The 21,924-nt window shown below is 40.6% G+C and overlaps 2 protein-coding genes across 2 annotated transcripts; both read right to left on the bottom strand.

The window, feature by feature from the left end:
• Nucleotides 1-564: 564 nt before the first annotated feature.
• Nucleotides 565-16,575, bottom strand: slc26a6.1 (solute carrier family 26 member 6, tandem duplicate 1). The gene is made up of 14 exons (XM_008284731.1): nt 16,430-16,575; nt 16,204-16,343; nt 13,817-13,927; nt 11,597-11,745; nt 10,597-10,761; nt 8,254-8,406; nt 6,021-6,103; nt 4,849-4,996; nt 3,957-4,070; nt 3,715-3,792; nt 3,245-3,340; nt 3,048-3,154; nt 1,175-1,244; nt 565-621 (listed from the first exon to the last, which is right to left on the bottom strand). The coding sequence occupies exons 1-14, from the start codon at nt 16,573-16,575 to the stop codon at nt 565-567; spliced, it is 1,617 nt and encodes a 538-aa protein (XP_008282953.1).
• A 1,990-nt stretch (nt 16,576-18,565) lies between these two features.
• On the bottom strand, nt 18,566-21,160 carry LOC103359400 (WAS/WASL-interacting protein family member 3). Its single transcript, XM_008284730.1, has 2 exons — nt 20,895-21,160; nt 18,566-18,783 (listed from the first exon to the last, which is right to left on the bottom strand). Exons 1-2 carry the CDS (start codon nt 21,112-21,114, stop codon nt 18,566-18,568), a joined length of 438 nt encoding a protein of 145 aa, XP_008282952.1. The 5' UTR covers nt 21,115-21,160.
• Nucleotides 21,161-21,924: the final 764 nt, after the last annotated feature.

Below are 21,924 nucleotides of genomic sequence, written 5' to 3'. Positions count from 1 at the left end.
CCTTGTGTTTTGAAAGTACCAACATACATCTGGGACTCTGCAGCAGTCAGTCAGAACAGAGGAAGTCTCTTTTCACTTTAAATGAGGTGAAACGTCTCCAAGAACCAAAGTGACGTCCATTTGCCGTCTGTTGGCTTCTGCTTTAGCTCCCTGTCAGATGGGACTGTCTGACCACAATGCAAAGCAGTGACAGCATTATAAATACAGTATAACGTTGTTGACCCCATCCACAGCATTTTAATAGTTAGCTTCTGTACCAGCCCTCAAAAACAAACCATTCATTTAGGTGTGTAGCATCTAAAGGCTCTGACCACCACAGCTGAATGAAGCTGCTCCAGCACTTGTTCTAATGGCCAGTAAGTGCTGACCTCGACGAAGCTCCAACCATGTTTGGTCTGCACAAAAACCCATTAGAGCTACAAGGCCCGCATCCACTTTAGCTTCTTGTTTTTTGTCACAGCCTCTAAATGTATTATTCCTTTAACAAGAAGCCAAAGGGAAAAGAAAGAAGCACACCTGGGGATTTGTTTGACTTGGCTGACAGCACATCACTCTCCAGTCAGCTCACTTCCATCTACCTCCTTCCCCATTGCCCAAATATTGATTTTCAGGCTCAAATAACTGACAAAGAAAGACAGACAGGCAGGCAGGCAGGCAGGCAGGCAGTGTATCCTCCAGGCTTTAAAACATCACCTGTCTGTGGGTGATGTTACAGATACTACATCCATTTTTCTCTGTGGGGATGACACATGGCCACGTTGGAGGCCCGTAGTTTTAGAAATTCGATTCTTGGCTCGAAATTCCAAGAAGCTGGTGGAGACAGAAACTCCAAATGAAATGAGGAAGAAGACAGATAGTTTGGATCAAAGTTTCTGAGCTCTGAGTGGATGTAGCTGAGTTGTGGGTTGATAATGGATATGAAAATCTGCCGCTGCTCAGCAGAAACCTCATTTACATTGTCGGCTCCTCTTTAGATTAATGACTTCTGAATGTTCAACGATTTCAAACCAACACACACTCTGTAAACCCTGAAGTAACTTTCCGAGTACAAATCATCCGGACCCAACAAGAATCCTGTCAGATAATGAGCAAGTATACACAAGGCAGCATGTTTAAGTTAAGATTTGAAACTTTAACTTTAACGTATTTTCGTGAGCGCTGTGAGACAGTTTACCTCCAGGTAGAGTCCCACATCTCTGTAACAGTCTGTAGCAGGAATATGACCCAAAACAACAGCGGAGGAGCTGGAAGATGAGGACGACATGACAGACAGGAGAGAGACGAAGGGAATATTAATGAATGTGCAAGTCAACAACTTTGAGCAGGACGGGGGGGAAACATAAAGCTTTTAAGATGTGTGAAATAATGGGATGGAATGAGGCGGTGGATGAATAAATGAAGACAACACAAAACTGTGGTCCAAATCAGCATCCTTGCTCCTTTGCTAGCACGCTAAGCACTTTAAACATATAAAGAAAACACTGATTACAGTAGAGCAATAATCAAATCATATCAGAAGACGTCCCTACAGCTGATACATATTCATAGCTCTTTGTTCCATTGTGTCACTAAATGAGGACAAGATTTCCCATGAGATCCTTCGCTTCCCGCTCCTATGATCAGTGCTTCTTTTTTTCTGCTTTGCTTTACAAACCATCTGTTTTCCATCATCTACTGTTCTTCCTCCTGATTTGAGCCATTAAACGACCCATCTTTAGGTTGTACAGTACCATGATGTAAGAGTTGGCTTGTAATCTGGGCACGCTGCCCGAGAATGTATGGATAGATTTAACCTTTGGCACAAATACTTTGTTCACATAGTTGTAACGCTTGTGGTTTTGGAACTGTTTTACCCTTCTAATCCTATGTTATTGTTTTTTTGGCAGCAGTATCTGTTGTAAGGAGGCTAGTTTTGTTCTCTGACAATGATAAATAGCCTGGGAACCAGATCATGTTTTATTTGCTCTTGCAGAATGTGTCAGATTTCTACCTGGTCTTTTTAAACGCAACCATTTATCCAACACATTGTGGGTTTGATGATCAACCAAGATAACTGCTACTAATATTGAACAGTTTGTTGAATGTGTCATCATGCCAACTGGAGGGTACATTTTCTCCAAAATAGGAGCAAGAGATCACACTTGAAACCTGTTTGTGTGTGTTTTCGTTGGTCTGGTTGGTTGCTGGTTCATCCAGTTGTGCCTGGACACCACACGAAAGCTTTTCTACTGACAGAGGAAGGGTTCAGTTCTTGTTCGTGACTGAAGTTCTGGGCATTTTAACCAGAAATAGTTGGAAACTTAAATACTGGTTCCTAGCGAGAACCAGTTGCGAGTCAAATCTGAACGGGAGACGTAATAACAGTGGTGTCATGACTGGGTGTGTATGAAACCTGTGAAAACAAGCAAAATGTCGAATCAAATGTCTTGCCTAGTCCTCAGAAGAAACTCAGCTTTTAAAGCCAATATTGACATCTGCAGAATTTCAGCAGAAGCTCAAAGATCCTGGTCAGAAAAGCAAATTGTTAAAGAAAAGAAAAAAAACACCACATGCTTGACTTAAATCTGGAAGTGGTGCTGAAGTCGAAATGCATCGGTTCACTTCGGCACATATGGTTTTAACGAGAACCAAGCCGGTTGTCTATCTGCCAGAATTCCTATGAGAAGGTCCATCCTAATCCCACAAATCCCTCTGGAGATACCAATCTAGATAATAAGTGAAGAGCACATGGGAATCTGAAAATGTCAGAGCTGGTGGTTATGAGGTCTAGTTTTTTTTTTTTTTTTTTCCTTCCCATTGTCGCTAAGTGCTTCCTGAAAAGGAATCCGAGGGGACTTTGGATTGTTAGTTTAAAATCACCTTCCAATGTGAAATGCTACGAGATGACATGTGTTGTGAACTGGTTCATCTGTCTGCACTCTTCTCCATTTGAAATTCAATCCAATAAAAGTAAAATACAGACTAAAACGCTGGGAGAAGCTGCCGAATTTTCCGATTTATTGGGGCAAAACGCTCCATGTAGGGAATGTGAAATGATATTTACTGACTGTTGCGTCCTGTAGATGAGTATGAGCAGAGAGAAGACGAACGCCACCGCCAGACCCAGGTCCAGGTTAAAGATCAGGGTGAAAATAAACGATGCTACCCACACCAGCTGGAGGAAAGAAGGCAGAAAGTCAGAGCTCAGAGGAGGGATGGAGTTTGTAACTCATCGTATGTGCATGTGTGTGTGCGTGTAGCCCACCAGGTCTAATCTGTCAGCCTTCCAGAGCACACACACATCTTTGAACTGAGCCAGGATCCCTTGCAGGTTCACCGCGATGACCACTGCCAACACTGCCTGGTACAGACAGCAAGCCATTACTGAACACGTGAGTCATCCTCGCAGTGAGTCTCATCCAGCTGGAGGGACTTGACATTTCTTAAAACATCTTCACTGATGTGCTCTATAATTTATAGCGCTGGGTTACAGAGAACTACAGGCGCTCGAGAAGCACAAAAACAAACTTGTGCTGCGTTTGTTCCCATCGCCAAAGCAAAGGTCTTGTAACGTGACGCAGAATCTTTGACGGAAAATCTAAAAAAATGTTTAAATATTATCCGTTTCCACTCCATTTGGGAACCTTCTGGAAAATGTACGACAGCTATAACAGCGGAGAAGCGATTTGAAAGCTTACTTAATGAACATAAATCAGATTTGCTGTCTCACTTTACCTTTGGCAGCTGCTCAAAGAAGTGACCAATCTTCAACAGGATGGTCAGCATCATCAGAGCTGATACCAGACCTGCCATCTAAGCAGTGGGATTGAAACGCAACAGAAATTACACACAGATCAGGAAAGCCGACAGTAAAGAAGAAAAATCCATTTAAAAGCTACATTTAAAAGGTTAGATGTCAGTTTAAATTGATCCCCTAGGTTTGGAGTTTAGACGTCATTTGGAATAGATGATAGTACCTGTGATTTGACGCCGGTACTTTCCTGGACCGCAGTGCGAGAGAAGGAGCAGCTGACGGCAAAACACTGGAACATGGCTCCGATGGTGTTACAAAGACCCAGAGCCAGCAGGTCCTGAGGTAGAAGCAGACAGAGAAATTAAAAGAAGCACAAGACAGTGGTATAACACTTCTTAAGGGGCTTAACATCATCTGTGGTCTTAATAGGAGAAATTTACAAAAGATGATGAAGCTGTTGACTCTGGAGCTCAATAATTTAAACAGGAATTCGTTTTGTTGATTATGTTTAACTAAAAACTAAATAAAACAGTCCAAATTAGGTAGTTCATGCTCATCTTTCTACATTCATAACGAAGACAGGATTATTTTTAGAAACCAAGATTCCATCTGTAGAAGTAAGTGCCACTATTTTCAGTCTAAGGGGTTACGCAAGACCTGTGAAATTCATATGGGATTGGAGCACATAACAAGCAGACCTTCATGTTCGACAGAGAAAAACTCTGAGTGACTAACTCCCCGCAGCAGATTTCACAGTCAGGCTTCAACTGCAGGTCTGCAGTAACCAGATCAAAGAGTGAGGAGCGTCAGACCAACTGAACCCACTTTGCATCAGTGGAAAGCTTGCCTCGTCAATATTTATTAATTTAATGTTTTCAGGTTTTTCAGCTGGATTTTTATTTGAGGATAAATATGGAAAGTCCTTAATTCTTGTGTCTGTTATCAGTAAGAACTGCAATAATCCTAAAGTGTCTTAAACAATTAAAGCTCTGAGAATAATAATACATTTTATCAATAAATCTTAGTACTTACTTACATGTTTTTTATCTATGCATTGTGCCCTTCTCTACATTTGTTGTCATCTCATCTAAAGTCAGTGTTACAGCTGAATGTACCTGATTGGGGTCGATCCGGTAGCCGTGCTTGTTGGCGAACATTGAGCCTACGGATGAGAGGAAACTCAAGCCCACCAAAGCTGTGGACAGAGCAGGAATGAAGAGCTCTCTGGCCTGACAGAGAGAAGGAAGGACTGGAGGAGACAAGCTGAAGAGGAAGATGAGACGATTGATGTGCTCAGTGAAATGACAGCATACAGCGATATAAGGGATTATGAGCCACCTCCTCATCATCATCATCATCATCATCATCATCACACAGCAGAATCTTAAAACTATAACATGATAAAACAGCCTTATTTACTAAATGAGTGCAGAAGTACGACGAATTGGAGGTAAGAGGGAGGTTAGTGAAAAAGAAAAAATAGGATCTGAAACACAAACATGATGTTGCATAATTTCATTTTCTTTGCATTAAATGCATATATTTGATTTCAGTGATGCACAGTTTGCTACAGGTGATGCTTCACACTGGTTACAGGCAGTAGTATGTCATATTTTAGAGATATGTTGGCTCACTTTGCCTTAAAGAACGACAAATCCTAACAGAATTGTATTTGTGGTGGGTTCAGTGACGCATGCTAATTTCTCACGATAGTGCTAATGAAGTTTTTGGCCTTTCACTGAGCCTTCATCTTTATCAGTTTTGACCCGTCCGCCATCAGACTCTTAAATTCACAGGACACTTAAAAACCTGTTCATAGGGTGCAATAAATTTGTCTGTGGTATAATATGTTTTATTTCTGCCATGGCAATGCAATACTGGTGTTTAGTATTGATATATTTATTTTTTTTAGGCCCGTAGTGCAATTTAAAATGGTTTCTAATTTTATTATTATTTTCGTCTTTGCCTTTTATCACTTCTAGATTTTTTGTGCTCGTAATTTTGTTGAAAGCACAGTTTCATTTCTTTTAATGTACCAATTGAATGACAGTAAAGTAAATCCATCCATCCATCCATCCATCTATCATCTATCCATCTATCATCTATCCATCCATCCATTCATCCATCCATCCATCCATCCATCCATCCATCCATGCATACATAAAATGGCATCAGAATCAATACCGTTAAGTCTACATGACAGCGGCAATTAATCCAAGTGTCTACTGAATGAAAAAGACCAAATGCAATGACAAAGGCAAACAGAGAATAACCCAGTTCTACTGACCCACTGGGTATGTGTCCCACCACCTGGATCCCATGCTGTGCAGCCAGATCCATCTGCACCGTCAGGATGGTGCCCAGGATGATCTAGGAGAGAAAAACAATGGGCATGACACTTTCTGCACAGAATGTTCAGTTTGGAGAAGAACAGTATCAAGCACTGTGCGTCTAAATGTCAGATAAATCACACCGACACCAGGACACAGAACATGCACATCACAGTCAGATACTGTCGCTCCACTGATTTGCAGCTAGTTTTTCAGATCCTTGAGGCTACTTTTCCACGACACAAGTCAAGTTTTACATGATTGAGAAGATGAAATTGGGAAAGAAAAGGCTCAGTGCTCAGATTTTTACAGTTTGTTGGTGTTTAGGTTTGATTTTCTGATCATTTTAAGTTGTGCTGCATTACCCAGGATTTATTAGTTTATTATCCCTGTTAAAAATTCTGTTATAATATAGATTAGAAAAAAAAAAGTCCATCCATTCATGTATCAGATCACAATTAACACATTTTTTAAAAAGGGACATTTGAAGAGAAATCAAAACCTTTAATTCTGATTACATTTTTCAGTTACTATATTCTACATGAATTACTCTAAAACAACTCATAAGCAGAAAAAAAACAAAAAAGAACAAAACATACAAAGTCAGTTTTCACCGACACCATGACAAGACAGAATGATGATTAATCGGTGGCCAGGTGCAGATATTCGCTGCATGTGGGGATTTGTGGTTTCGGAGATAAAAACAGATGATTATGTAATTATGAGTCATTCATGAGTTCATCACTGTGGCATCTGTCCATCTGGGTGCATCTTATGGACTTGAGTCTACTGAGTGTGCGCCGGGAGCATCTGTGCATGTGTGTGTGTGTGTGTGTGTGTGTGTGTGTGTGTGTAAGTGGGCTATTGCAAGCAGAGATGTCTGCAGTTTCCTTCTCGTGCCGCTGGCAACCCCAGATGGGGTCCAGGAAGCAGAATGAGTCTTTGGTGGTCAGTACAGTTTGTCCCTAAGTGACCTTCAGAGGTGTTTCTCCAGCGACTAGCTCTGGGCGTTACGATGCTTAGAAATCTGCAACCAGGGACATGCAAAGATGGAGCCCAGCTGACTGGACTACATCTCAAATGACAGTTTACATACACCCGTAAAGACCTTGTGTATCATGACAGTCTAGAGTTTCCAATGGCTCCCATTACTCTTAATTTTGTACAGTGGAATAATTGAAACACTTTGTCAGAAAAAATAGCCATGCATCGTTTGATAGATGTATTATAGGTTTTCTGGAAGAATAAACATATCTGCTGGGTCACAAATATACATGCAGTAATAATGTTATTTGGCTAAACATCTCTTGGCCATTTTCCCCTCAACTGAACTGTTTTGGTTTCTGTCCACAGGTTCTGATTAAGTTTGAAGTTTGAGGAGATCAGTCTTTTTGAAAACAACAACAACAACAACAACATCATCATCATCATCATGATCTTTTTTGCAAACCTTAATTTTAACAATTTAACCATTTCTTTACCACTTTCAAAGTGTGTTTGGGGTCATTGTCTTCTTTAAACACCCAACTTCCTCCAACACCAACCTTCTGCCTAATAATTTTAGGTTTTTCTTTAGACTGTGGATGTAATTCTCCTTTTTATTATTCCATTTAGTTCGTGTAAAGCACTGGTTCCACTAGCAGCAAAAAGCATAATGATACCACCCCCATGCTGGTAGGTTTGATGTTCTTAGATTTAAATCCCTCACCTTCTCTCCTCCAAACATATTTCTGCTCATTGTGTCCAAATAGCAACATTTTTGTTTTATACCACAGAACTTTCCTCCAGAAGGCCTTTTCTTTGGGAATATGCTTCCTTCTTGCATGACAGCTGTGTTCCAGCAGCTTCTTAATTCTGCTTTTTGGTGATTCTTGGTTGACTCTTGACCATCCTGACAAGTTGTCTCTCAGCACCAGCTACCAGTTTGTGTTTTCTTCCTGATCAGGCAGTGACACAGCTGCACTTTATACTGACAAACAACCATTTACACAGTTGATTTTGGAAGCTGTGGCTGCTTTGAAATGACTCCAGGTGATTTTCCTGACTGGTTCAAGTCAATTATTTTTTTTATTTATTTATTTTTTTTTATCTTTGCTGAGCTTATCTAATATATAAACGCATCAGGGGAAAGCCTGGGTCGCCTATGTGTGTGTGTGTGTGTGTGTGTGTGTGTGTGTTTGTGTTGTTCACCAGTATAAGTTCCCAGGGTATAGCAACAGGCAGCTTGTTCTTAAAGCGCTCGTTCAGCAGCTTGCCCCCCATGAGCACCACTGTTGAAACCACTGAGACTGACAGAGTTCCTGGTACAACGCTGGTCAAGTTGGACAGAACATCCTTTAGAATCTGGAAGAGACAACGTTAGTAAGACAGTTATTTTGTTCAGTTCCTGAGGAAGCTGAGGAGAACCTCCTGGTTAACTCCTACATCCTAACTCACTGCGTCACAGTGTGGTTTACGGCTCCACCAGGAAGAACCTGGACGCTCTGTAAAGGGACATAACCGGACTCCCTCCTCTACTTTCACATCAATACAGAATGTCACACAACTGGAGAACAACTGACTGGACTGTTTACACTTTTTATATGTGCAGTGTTCTCAGTAAGGTCTGCCTTTCCTGCTTCAAGCGTTGCATTTCTACACATTTATCAAACTTTAAAATGTCTCCAAGTTGTTTTTTTCAGCATTCAGAATATTTTTTTTCTTTTTCTGTCTTTTGTACTTGCCGAATGCCTTTGGTATTATGCTGAAAATGTCACCTACATCTGTGTGTTTCCAGATATATTTAAGACTGTCTTCATTTATCTGTATTCATCCATATCCAATGCATAAATGGTTATCCACAACTATCTGTACGGCCATGTGTATTTCTATATAGAGATGTGTGTGTTCCATTAATCCTTTACACACTTCTACCGTCATGTATTCTTATATTATTCTGTCTTGCACTGCAGTATAATGACGAAACAGCTTCTAGTTTTCTTGTAATCTAATATCACACATTTTGTATGTCTTTCTACAGATGCTAACATGCCAACCGGTCACTTTGGTAACTTAAATCTGCCATTTCTTAATATTAACACTCTAAAAACAAATGTGTAGGCTCAGGAAAAAGAGATTGTGTCAACAGTTTACATCATTGTTTTGAGTTATGACAACTTCTAATGAAATAAACAAGTTTTTAAGTTGATTATGCATGAAAACTACGTTGTTCCAACTAGTTTTTTAATGCTATTTAAAATGATTTTTTTGGTGGTATGTGCTTAATTTGCATTTTTACGAACACAAAATCTAGTTAAGGTGCAGAAAGAATTAGTTATCAAGCTAATTCATTAAGTTACCTTAACTTACATGTAGTTTTAAATCAAGCAACGTAGAAATTTAAGTTTATTTACACACAATGTTAAGTTGATGCGACCCTTCAAAATCATGTGTACAACTTTAAAGGTTTATTCAAATCAGTAAATCAGATTTTTTTTTCATCTTGCAGCCATGAGTTTTATAAAGTGGTGGGAATATGTCCCTTTAACTGCTTTTTGAAGTGAATGCTAAGTTCTATTCTATTTCTAGGACTTCTTCCACTGCTGCCTGTGGTCATCTTCCCATAAATATCTGGAGCTGAAAACGTTTTTTTTTTTCTTCTAGGAGGAGACCAATGATCTCAAACCTGGAGACGTGATTTTTCGATGAAAGTGCTCCTGTGCACATCTGAGGTTACGGTCCATAGAATCGGAACAAAATCCACCACCTGCATGCAGGTGATAAGTCGCTCTGGCACTTTCTAAACAGTGTAGACGTGACCAGGTGCATGCTTGGAGGAGTCCAGACTGTTATTTGCCCCAAGTGTTGCCAAGACAAAGAAGAATTCATCCACTCACAGCAGCACCCCAGGAAGTCAGAAAGGAGATTTTTCTCTACTAAGATAATCATAATATAGGAGGTTAATCTGAGTTTTATAGCCTGGCATGATTGGCAGCAGATATTTTAGAAAACCTAATCACGTTGATGCTTTTGACACTTGCTTCAGGTGAGATCAGCCACATAAAGAGCACTACAGGAACCAGCCTTCCCCAAGAATACAAGTGTGGCTCAAAAAGTTGAATATCTGGATAAAGTCCTTTATTTTCTGGGGACTTAATTGCACGTAAAGTTTAATATTTCAAACCTTTTTTGTTTTAATTTTGATGACTGTGACTTATCGCTCATAAAAGTCCATGACTGTGGTTGTGTGTGCTGAGCTAGACTCAGCGATACACCGTGTTTATACTGTCTCAGTAAAAGTTTACGCAAATTAAATAAAATTTTCTAATAATTAGAGATAATAGATTTCTTATTTTCTTGAGCTGAAGCTTGAAAAGTTTCACTTATGAGAAATTAACACAGAATAAATGAAAGTTTATCTTGTTAAATATTAAGAAGAGAAAAACTTTCTCACAGTCTTGTAAGTATTGAGCTGCACCTATGCAGCAGTGTTTAATGTTGCTGAGTGTTCAGTGAGTGTTCAGTGTGGGAATCTACCACAGGGTTTCAACAGACCCAAGCTGAAGGCAGCAGTCCGGTGTGTCTCTGTCTCGGGAGCCCGAGCATCACTGGCAGCTGCAGGATGATCACGTGCATAGCTCCTGCTGTGTAGTATCCTCTGACTACAGGCTCGGACAACCAGCGACACACATTGCCTCCCTGCAGCAGGTACAGCACCAGCTAACACACACATACACACACAAGAAGCACAGACGTCCTTAAATGTTTGAGCATTAGGCAACATTATGTGTCTCTACTGAGTTACATTCTAAGACCTGATGTCTTCTTTTTCAGCATCCTGGTTTATTTCTTATCTTAACTACCTCTTTAACCTTCTTTCTCAGTCTTCAAACTACATTTGATTACAGCTCATATCTAGGAAACAAACACTGACTTAGGATTCATGAAAATGCACAAGTTACTTTATCTTCTTGTCCAGTGATGCAACCTTTACTGTCCAGCTCTTTATATCTCCATGTAGAGCTGTCGAATGTCTGCTGTTTTGATTCTGAGATGTTTTCACCAAACACAGCTCCTGATGTTTGTTGAACAGGATGTGCTATCAAATGACGAGGAGGATTTAACTTCAGAGCAGTGTGGGAACCAAGTGAAGGCGAGACAAGATCTTGTTATTTTGAAAGCATTAGGTTGGGATCTGGTGGAACACTGTAAAGTCGTCCCACCTTAAAGAGGAAAAAAAAAACGTTCAAACACTGAAAAAGCAAATTACGTCACCAAAAACTCCTTTTTTTTCTTTCTTTGTGTTTTTACGGTTTGAAAATTTGTGATTATTTCCTGGAACACCTCCTTTAATGAGCAAGTACTTCATAGAACACAAGAGGTCGTGTGTGCTTTACAAACGATAAAATAAAAATAAACTAAAAGAGTCAAGCAACTGTGGGGAAAGCCTACGTTTTTCCTTCTCATTTCCAGAACGGAGGTCAGAAGTCAAGTTTGGCTGCACGGCACGTAGGCGTGATCATGCATTTGTTTGTTTGTTTGTGTACATGTGTACCTGCAGGAGGCCACAAAGGACGGTGACTTGCACAGCCAGGTTCACTTTGGCTGCTTCCACCGCAATCTGACTCTCTTCATCGCCGTTGCTAGGCAACTCCACATTAGCTGTCACTGAACCAATCATGATGGCCAGGACGGCAAAAGTACCTGTCGCACACGATCACACACAAACACACAAAGAAGGACAGAACTCATTTATTCGCAGCTTAAGGGTGAAGTGAAAATATTTGTGGTAATGAAGGACTGCTTTTTAAAAGCCCTGTGAAAATCAAGTTTTTAGTTCCTTCTTACCACGTCAGTACGAATACTTTATATGCTGATAGACGCATTAAGAGCCGAAAAGGCAGTCAAAGCATTTTAATGTACGGAACCGATCCTGTCAACTAGCAGAGTCTGTTTGTTCTAAAAATGTTCTGAGAAAATTATGTAAAGTTCAATCAATGTTTTCAGTTTCAGTTTTAGTACCCAGAATGTTCTTCCTAAAGGCAGGATGAAGTTCCCTAAAGACGCTCTATAAATGTTCCTTAAACAGTTTCTGAATGTTACGCTAAGAACATCCTTCCTTTGTTATCATGTAACATTGTGGGAATGTTTTATAGCAGAACGTCGTCACCTGGAACATCCTCAGAACGTTGCGTGCAAAATGTTCCACCATAGTTGTCTGTGAAGGTTCTCAGTGATCCAGGTTGTGGTTATTCTGGTAGTTTAATCGTAGCAACTGGACTTGCTTGAGTTCCTTGAAGATGTTCCACCTCTCATCCAAGAGGGTTCATCTAGTTGGGAGTTCCAGGTGCGAGTCGTTAGTACGACAATACTAACGAATAACGAGAGGGAGGAGCAATTAACCCCCAGTTATGGCTCCTTAAGGATATGAGTATGTGGAACTCCCAGCCAGAACTGATGAAGCCTCTTGGATGAGAGGTGGAACGTCTTCAAGGAACTCAAGCAAGTCCAGTTGCTACGATTACTGTACGAGAATAACCATGACCTGGATGACTGAGAATCTTCACAGATAAGTTCTAGATACTTATATCCTTAAGGAGCCATTAACACCTGAGTTTCGGTTTCAGTTGGGGGTTTGTTGCTCCTCCCACTCGTTGAGCATCACTGGTGAAATGGACCTGTCTCACTCTTTCATTGAGCAGCTGGTTCTGCGCCCTCTGGAGGATTCCTTCTGCTCTGTTACCCTTCACCATGGACCCCCTAGTCGTAGGCTGTTGGGGATTATGTCGTGTTGTCTGCATCTCAGGTTGAAACGTAGATGATTCCTGTAGTCTGCAAGTTTTCTGGAAGTTCTTTCGTACTCCCGCATCAGTTGAAGGGCGTTCAACAAACCCCCAACTGAAACCGCAACTCAGGTGTTAATGACTCCTTAAGGATATCAGTATGTGGAACTCCCAACTAGTCAGTCAGAACTGATGAAGCCTCTTGGATGAGAGGTGGAACGTCTTCAAGGAACTCAAGCAAGTCCAGTTGCTACGATTAATCTACAAGCTCCACCTTTGTTATAACCTAAAATTATAGGATTGTTTGATTGAAAACACGTTCTGTCTTCTGAGTCCTCGATAACATCTAGAAACCATTTTTTGAATGTTGGTTGGAGAACGTTCTTTAATTGTTATCAAGGAACATCATGTGACGACATCCTCCAATCAGTTTCTGAATGTTAAAACATTCTGTCTTAACCTTATAGGAACAATAATTGAAGTGATGAATATCCTTACATGTTCTTTGAACCTTAGATAGTTTCCTCCAAACATAATTGGAACTTGTAAGTAATGTTAGCTAATGTTGTGGGAACGTTCCCTGCTTGCTGGGTTTCTGTATCAACATTCTTCTTGTATTTATGGCTGACTTACTCCAATATTAGAACTTTTCATTGTGCAGCGTAGAGTAGCTTTACAGAGTTGTGGGTGAGCTGGTGTGTTGGAGATGCAGCGACTAGTGGAGGGGTGAGTGGAGAAACTTCATAGATCAATATATTTTATCGGACGCAATGTTGTAAAGTCAAATCTGAGCCATTTTAGGGCTGAAATTGATGATTTTTATGGGGAAAAGAAATCTAAATGTGTAGCGCTAATGTACAGAAATGCGTTTTTAGTTTGAATCAATGATTGGAGAAAGACTTTAAATGACTAGAATTTTACATTAAAGATCATTTTTAGGACACTGAACCAGGCACAGACTTGACAAAATATCACATAAACAATTTTATCACCAAGGGAGAGGTGCCTGGAAGTGCCAAAGATGAAGTAGACGACCAGAGGATAGAGCGACGTGTAGAGACCGAACACTGGAGGAACTCCTGCCAACATGGCATTGGCCATACCTGGAGAAGAGAGAGAGAGGAGGTTGTGGAAAGAATGCTTCAAATGATTAACTTGTGCCTCTTTAAAATCTTAAATTTCTCAAAGCAGCCTCGTTTTCAGAGGGGTTTCTGTGCGTTTTTAAAAGTCCTGAGGTTTTCTGCACTCATGAAACATTCCCAGTCTTGGACGGACGACAGACACCGAAAGGTCAAGTGCATGTTTCTCTGGGAGTTTCTCTGACAAGAGTGATTTAGTGATTTGTAGAGAACTGCCAAGAGAGGGAGAGAGAGACGGGAATACAGAGTAGGCTATGTGATAAACAAACGCTTCTATTAAATTAATTGTGTGCTCTTAAAATCAGTTAGTTGTTAGATGTGTGCATAGTTAAAAATACAGCTTACACTCATATTATATATTCAAGATGTTTGATCTGAATGCTTCTGTCATGTCACGTAAAGAGGCTTTAATTTATTGTTTCATCTGTTTCTTTATCAGTTGTATGAAGCCTTAAAGCTGCAAATGATATATGGATTTTAAAAACTATATAGTATATGTAAATATATTTTTTAAGGACATTTTTATAGAGCTTTTTGATGCTGTTTGGTTGATGATGTCTCTTTGAAGTATTTTTCCAAATCCTAATAAACTAAAATTCATTTGAAGGATTGTCATGTCTTTAGTTAAGTGTGAAGGAAGTATGAAGGTACTTTATAAAGTTGTCAGGCTCCTCTGGAAACAAGGGGCATCCGACCCATTTTGAGACATAACATCCTGTAAAGTTTTTTATCAGTGTCTATAAGAACTACATGTTTGACCCAATTAAATAAAAAAGCAGAGGAAGGTTTGGAGCTGGCTGTTGTTGCTTCTTCCACACAGCAGCAACTTGTCCGGTGGCCACGTTCAGACCGATGATGAGGTCATGCATCCTGCTGTGGAGGATCTGGAGGCTCAAGATGTGAACGTCTTCCACGAAGTTTGAACATCGGTGGACCGAGTGCGCTGACGTTAAAGGGGGATGATGTGGAAAAATGATGAAAGAAGAATCTTTCTGTGATGTTTTCTGGTGAGGCCGAGAACTTTTTGACGTATCTCACATTTCTGGTTCATGTTCTAAACATTTGTTCTGAATGTCATGTATATTTTCATGTTTTTCCTTTACCGACTGCATGAAGCCTTACAGCTGCAAAGCAGAAATACATGTGATCGTTGCATATATAGACAACGAGGTGTGCCAGAAAAGTTCCAGGACTGGTGTCACGAAAGATATATTTCAAACCCAAACTACAAACTACCAGTTTTCCCCTTCAGACGATCAACCAGCACGTCTACAAAGAGATCCTGCAGCGTTTGCTTTGTTCAGAAGAGGTGAGAGTTGTGGCAGGACAAGTCGTGGCTGCTTCACCATGCCTCACAATGTCCTGAGAATCCCACAGTTCCTGGCTGAGAAGAACGTCTTGGTGCTGGAGCAACCTCCCTACTCACCCCACCTTGCTTTGTGGGATTGTTTCCTCTTCCCCAAGCTCAAGGGGGTCATCAAGGGGACCCGTTTTGAAGATGTGGACGACATCAAGATGGCTGTAACGATGGAGCTGTGGAGGATCCCGGAAGAATCCTTCCAGGAGTGCATGGTGGCGTGACAGAGAAGGCTGGGGAAGTGACTCCAGGGGGATTACTTGGAAGGGGTAGTTTGTAGTTTGGATTTGAAATACATCTTCTGTGACACCAGTCCTGGAACTTTTCTGACACACCTCATATTTTATATAGCGTGTGGCTCCTCCCCAAAATCATCGGACCACGCCCCTAACAGACAGGCCCCGCCCACTGTCGCCACAACTCCGCCTCCATGTCGAAAATTAAAATATATATTTTACCCAAAGAAAAGAGGACACTGGTGGACATTTAATCAGATTATTGATCTTCAGGAGGCGATCGGTTCCGTTGTGACAGAAACTTTAACATCTCAGGACACAAAATCCATCAAAGTGTGAGTTCACCTGGAAGAAACCGTTTGTTACCTGGAGAAACACCTGGAACGAGAATGTGAGCGTTTTCGTACGTGATCGTTGAATATATAGACGACGACATAATTATTGTGGATCTCTTTTGATGCTGTTTTGTTGACGACGTGTCTTGGAAGTCACATTTCTAATCCCAATAGGACGTAAAGTGTCGGTTCCGTTTTGAAGGATTATCATGTCTTTGTTCAGGTGTGAGTGAAGCTGCTGTGGCAGTTTCTAGCTGTTTAAAACCTTTAAGCACCTCTTTTTGTGATCACTATCTCCTACTGTATCCTCACCCTGCGGCAGCTGCATGATCCCGACATTGACTCCAGACACCACATCTCCCAGAGCGTTTTCTCTGATGGAGTAGCGCGGCAGCCATGACAGGATGGGAATAACGCCCAGCAGGAGGCTCTTCATCCTGGGACCAGAACACCTGTAGGAGCACACATACACAGACAGGCTTAAATCCTCTGTAATGCTGAGGGAAGGTCAAACCACTGAACCTATCCTGTGACTCACCAACATTGTGTCTTCACCCTCTCCAGCAATGACTGTGACTTCTTTTCAACCCGCCGCCCAAGGACGTCCAGCTGTGCTTCATCCAGCGCCACTGTCAGATGACACGTCCTGTGGCGAGGGAGGTCATTTTGCTCAGCGCCGTCCATCCGAAATCACTGTCAAAAGATCACTGGCAGCACAATGAAGCTTCACTTTGGACTTATTTGAACTTTGAGTGTTTGCTTAATGAGTTTCTCTCTTTCTTTTTTTTTATGTGTGTGTGTGTAAAATGTGAAGTCACGTGACAAAGAGTCCAGATAACAACCAAAACAATACCAAAGCAGCAAGAGGCTAAAGGCAAAGGTTGTCTGTCTCAGCAAGAATATAGATAGTTCAACATGGTGAGTGTGTGCACGTATGAGGGCAACACAAACAGCTACACAAGCGCTCACACGTGAGTCGGGGAAGGTGGAGAACAGCCTTGAACTCTGCACATTGCAGCCAGTTTACAACCCCTTTCTCCTCCCCTGTACCGCCCCATTCAGTGGCAGTGAATGCCTCCATTATCCCGGCTCAGCTTTCAGAGAGAGAGAAAGAGTGAGATAAATGAGGGAGAAATGTGTGTGTTTTTAATCTATTTTAATGTGTTCCACTTTGAACAATCAAATCATTTGAAGCAGCCACTCCAACCCAGAAAATCTGAAACTGAGTGGAAGCCCGCTGCTTAGGAAATTAAGAATAAGAGGTGCATGTATAGAGAAAGAAAACCAAACAGAATGAAAGGAAAACTCTCCAAAACTTTGCAAAACACAACAGGTATCCAAAGAAAGCTGCTACACAAATTGATAGTGTAAGAAACGTCTTCCACAGCAGCAGTTAGTTAAAGAATGAAGCCACTACGGGGCTGATGCAGGTTCCTCAGATCATTAAAAGTAAATGTCCCGACAGAAACATCAGCAACTCCAGGAAAAGAAAAAAAAAAGTCAGACAAGCACCAACACAAATTTCAAAATGTTTAAACCAAAATGCAGAATTTCTAAAATGATGCACACAGATCTAACTTAAAGCCCCATGCAATGAGTTTCGTTTGTCTAATTTAGAATATATGGTCATCCTCAAATGTATTCATCTCCTTCCATTAAAGAAAAGGAAAAATTGACAATAGTCACTCAAATAACTAAAAACTGAGAAAAGTAATAATAAATAAAAATTTGCTAAATTATAATTTATTGAAATAAGACGTTGATTTTGAATAATGGTCGAAAAGAATAATTTAAAAAGCGCTTTAAAGGCAAAGGAAATATGCGCAGAAAAATGTGCGCAGTAGGAATGTCATTGTGCCTTTGCTTTTAAAGCGACATTATAAAAATAAACTAAAAAACGAAAATAATAATAAAAAATGAATAAAATAAAAATTAAAAAATATAAAAACTAAACAAAATTTAAAAAAAATTAAAGTAAATTTAAATAACACATTAAAAAAATTAAAATAAATTAATATTATTTTATTTATTTACCTTTTTATTTATACTTTTATTAGCCTTTTCTTTTATGGATTCATTTTTGATTAACATTGCTTTATATTGTCACATTATTTATTTTTTTAAATTTTATTTATTCTTCTTTTTATTTCTACTTTAATTTTTTAAAATTCTTTTATTGATTTATTTTTGTAATTTGGCACTCTCACGACTCCATAGAATAATTTTTAAAAACCAACCAAAACTGTCCCAGACCAATTAGAGCACTTTGCTGATGAGCAGTGAAATCCACCAAACAGCTGTCAACAGGTGGAGAAATCTGACTGAGAGTTACAGAAGGCAGGGATTGGCTCAAAGAGTTGTTCAACTAAATATTAGTTTATGGATCCCATCATACTTGTGTTTTTAAAATATTTCTGAACCACAATTCAAAAGCAATGTCATGATTTTCATTAAATGTTTGTTTATTATTACTTTTGTCAATTTCAGCTTCTTTCAGTGACAGCTTTTTTTTGTCCTTCTTTAATGGGATGGCATGAATACATCTGAGGATGACTGTACACTCACTGCTCCACTCCTTATGAGACTTTTTGCATGAGCTGTTGCATGCAGCACTAACAAAACTAAACCATATATCTCTGCCACCCCCGTTAGTTGTCCGTGCAGCCTTGAAACTTCAGAAGTGAATCTGTTTTAGGAGCAGCAGGAGGTTCCGGATGCGTTCGGCCCGGCAGCGAGGACTCTGGTGCAGCGGCAGCTCGAAGAAGGAGAACGTGAAGCTCCGGGAGAAGCTGAGGTTGGTGATGGGACGCAGCGGTGGGAGACGAGGAGGACGAGGAACCCGACGCTGAGGCAACACTCTTCTCCTCGACCGCAACCCTCGACCCAAACCGCCTGCACAGACCATGTTTGGATCAGGAAATAGATTAAAAGGCCCTGGTGCTCTGCAGGAGGTTCAGAGGGAGCAGTTGTAGTTCAATAATAAAACGGAGCCATTGTTGATTCTCCTGCTTTGACAACTCAAACCTTTGTTTCTCCATCATCACACACACACTAGTACAGTTTAAAACCCTGAAAAGTTTTGCATCACGTCTCCTGAAACAGATACGAGAACACAGAAAAGCTGACGTCTGTCTATGTTTTGATGGTAAAGGAGTACGATGATGCTACACAACATCATTAAGAGCTTAAGTAAATGAACCCTGATTATACAGCGACTACACAGAGCAACAGTCAATGTGACCTTGACATTAACATTTATGTGAAAATCTCAGTGTTGAGAATTTTTCAGTTATCTCTGGTTTATGTTGTAAAGATCTCCAGTTGTTGTTTTATTTCCTCCCTTTGTCCTTTTTGTTCACCTGTGTCTGGTCTTCCCATTACTTCCCTGCATTTACACTCCTACACCTTCCTTTGTTCCTGTTTCATCTCCTGCTGGTTCTCTTGTTTGAAGCCTGGTTTTGTCTCCAACATTACCTCCCTGGTGTCCACCTCTTTGACCTCAATCTTCCCTGCTCCATGTTCATCTACGACAGGCGTTCAGGCCTGACGTCCTCCTTGTACTCCATGTGGCCCTTATGTTCATCAGGTCTGTGGTTAGTTTTCTTTTGGATTTTTTTTGTTCGTGGTGTCTGCTCTAGGATCTGTACCAGACCACTTGCTGACACGTTTGATTGATTTGTTGTCGAACTCATTCCTCCGTGTCTCCTTCACAGAGCCGTGCACTTCAGGAGGCTTTTCTTGCATTTAAAATACTCTTGACGGTCTTCCATGCTACACACCTTTGAGGATAGACTGGTTTGTCTGTGAATGAGTTGACTACAAGTGTCTCCAGTTGCTACAAGCCTTTTTTTTTAGTAGATATTTCAACAAGGTTCCCGGTCATCAAGTAAAAGAGCCCAGGTTGGTTTTCATCCAGGAAGCCTTTTCAAAACTGTTGTTGTCCAAAAGTCAACTAACAAACAATACTGTTCGTCTCCGTTTACAGACCTAATGGTTTAACATCTCAGCCGTAAGATTTGACACCTTTTTACGCTAAGAAACGTCATATTGATTATTCAGTGAATACGCTTTTAAAACTCTACTCACAACACGCATACAATAGACATGATGTTGGGACGTCTATCCTAAGTTGTCACTGAGATTTTCTCTTCACATTGTCTCTGAATTCACCATTAATCCTTCCCTTGACCAGTTTATGATGTTATAAACCATTATAATATGTGGGGAAAACACTGTGTCAGAACACATGATGCAACATACCGTCACTCGGCTAATTTGGAAAACAAAATGGCCCCCGTTGTTGCAAATTTCTAAAAAAAATCACAGCTCCAAACTGTTTATGAAAATGTCATTTTCACATATATCACTTGGACTAAACAAAATCCAGCCATCATTAACTATATATATATTGTTTTTATAACTGTCTTTTACCCACAGTGTCAAAATGACATCTACGAAACAAATCAAGTTAAATTAGCTTGTGCTAATGCTATCGTAGGTAAAGTTAGAAAAAGTCCTGACAAGAAGTGTTGCACATAGTAATACTGGATTCACAGTTAACATTATCTATTTAGCATTAATGATGAAAAGTAAACAAAAATTCACTTCACAGTTAGCGAGGTATAGCCTAGATAGTGGTTAGTTAAGTTGGCTAACGTGTAGCTAATGCTAGTCTGTTGGATAAAGTGACATTAGAGGTGTTAGCCGTTATATAAATATGGATTTTATTTTGTGTGCCTATTTGGTTAGTATGATAATGTGTATTTAAACTCACCTTTAAAACTAAAGCTCCTTTGTGAAAATAATTCCCTTATTTCTGCCATGTTGCACTATAATGTATTTTTTCCCATGATTTTAAATTACTTCAGATTTTACATGTTGCACTAAACTTTCAATTAACCATCAATATAAGACACGATTCCTTGGAGAGACAGATTCAATTTGATCGTTGTGAGTTTTTTAAGGGTTTTTTTGGGGGGCAGTTGGTCATGGAAGGCCCTTACCTGCACTGTTCTGAGGGATTGCCAGAGATGGAGAGGGAATCTCAGAGTTAAAACTTGAACCAGAACTTTCTTCGTCCTCCTCTGGTCTCCCTCGATAAGGGGCGGACGGCGTGGGCAGAGGAGCCGGAGGAGGCGGAGGCTGAGGGGGTCGAGGAGGGAGCGCCGGAGGAATGGAAGCGAAGGAGGATTCGGAGTGAGCCAGGCCTCCCCACGGCGTCATGGTGCTGTCAGAGAGGAGGACGGAGGAAGGGCCCGGATGAGGGTGAGAGGAGGACGAGGAGGAGGGCGACGTCTGAGGCTGCCGGTTCAGCTTCCGGCGGTTGGTCCGGTGGGGCCGCTGGAGAGCCGGGGAGGAGAGAGGTGGCTTGGCTATGAATTAGAAAGACAGAAAAGGTGGAGATGAGAAGAGAAAATAAAAAGTGGAGTTACAGTCACAGTGCACTAAGATGAAACTCGGTAACATCTTCGAGCTCTTTCTGGGGGAGTCTGAGGTGTTCCAAGGCCAGATAAGATCTTTGGAGGAAGTTCTGATTCCTGAGAACTGCTGTCTTCATATGTTTATTATCAACTTATTGTTGACCTGAAGCTGAGCCTTCTTCAGAGCAGATGAATAGTATACTAGCTTGGAGCTGTTTGGAAATGTACGAGCTTCTAAGAGCATGAAGACATCTGTAATTGTGAATAAAGATTAAACGGATTTAAGGGTCATTACTACTCTACCAAACTTTGAGAGAAACGGTAACATTTAACACAACTCTTGTAAAGGTGATGCTATTGTTTAAAGATATTAAAGGTCATCTATGGCAAAAGAAGGAAAAATGGCATTCTGATCTTTATCCTGTAGAGCCACGATGGTAGAAGGTGGCACCAGTTCAAGATTCTCCATAAAAGTTTCAGTCAAATCAGTGTAACTATACAGGAGAAGCTATATTTTTAATTTATACCTTTATATGTTATTAAGAAACGTGCACATGTGAATAATTTTGCACGTCGTCATGAAAACTGACAGTCGAGCAGCAATCAGGAGGAA

The sequence above is a fragment of the Stegastes partitus genome, unplaced genomic scaffold (assembly GCF_000690725.1).
Source record: "Stegastes partitus isolate 25-593 unplaced genomic scaffold, Stegastes_partitus-1.0.2 Scaffold369, whole genome shotgun sequence".
Taxonomy (NCBI): domain Eukaryota; kingdom Metazoa; phylum Chordata; class Actinopteri; family Pomacentridae; genus Stegastes; species Stegastes partitus.
The sequence above is the reverse complement of the archived record's forward strand: the minus strand, read 5'-3'. Positions and strand labels throughout refer to the sequence as shown.

Bases quoted from the DNA above. Each gene is read 5' to 3' on its own strand.
- slc26a6.1 (XM_008284731.1), bottom strand. From the start codon at position 16,575: ATGGACGGCGCTGAGCAAAATGACCTCCCTCGCCACAGGACGTGTCAT. The intron at 6,104-8,253 runs GTGAACAACACA...TTTCTCTCCTAG, and splicing joins TACCCTGGGAACTTATACTG to ATCATCCTGGGCACCATCCT. The intron at 3,155-3,244 runs GTGGGCTACACG...TCTTTCCTCCAG, and splicing joins AGGCTGACAGATTAGACCTG to CTGGTGTGGGTAGCATCGTT.
- LOC103359400 (XM_008284730.1), bottom strand. From the start codon at position 21,114: ATGACGCCGTGGGGAGGCCTGGCTCACTCCGAATCCTCCTTCGCTTCC. The intron at 18,784-20,894 runs GTAAGGGCCTTC...TGGTCTGTGCAG, and splicing joins AATCCCTCAGAACAGTGCAG to GCGGTTTGGGTCGAGGGTTG.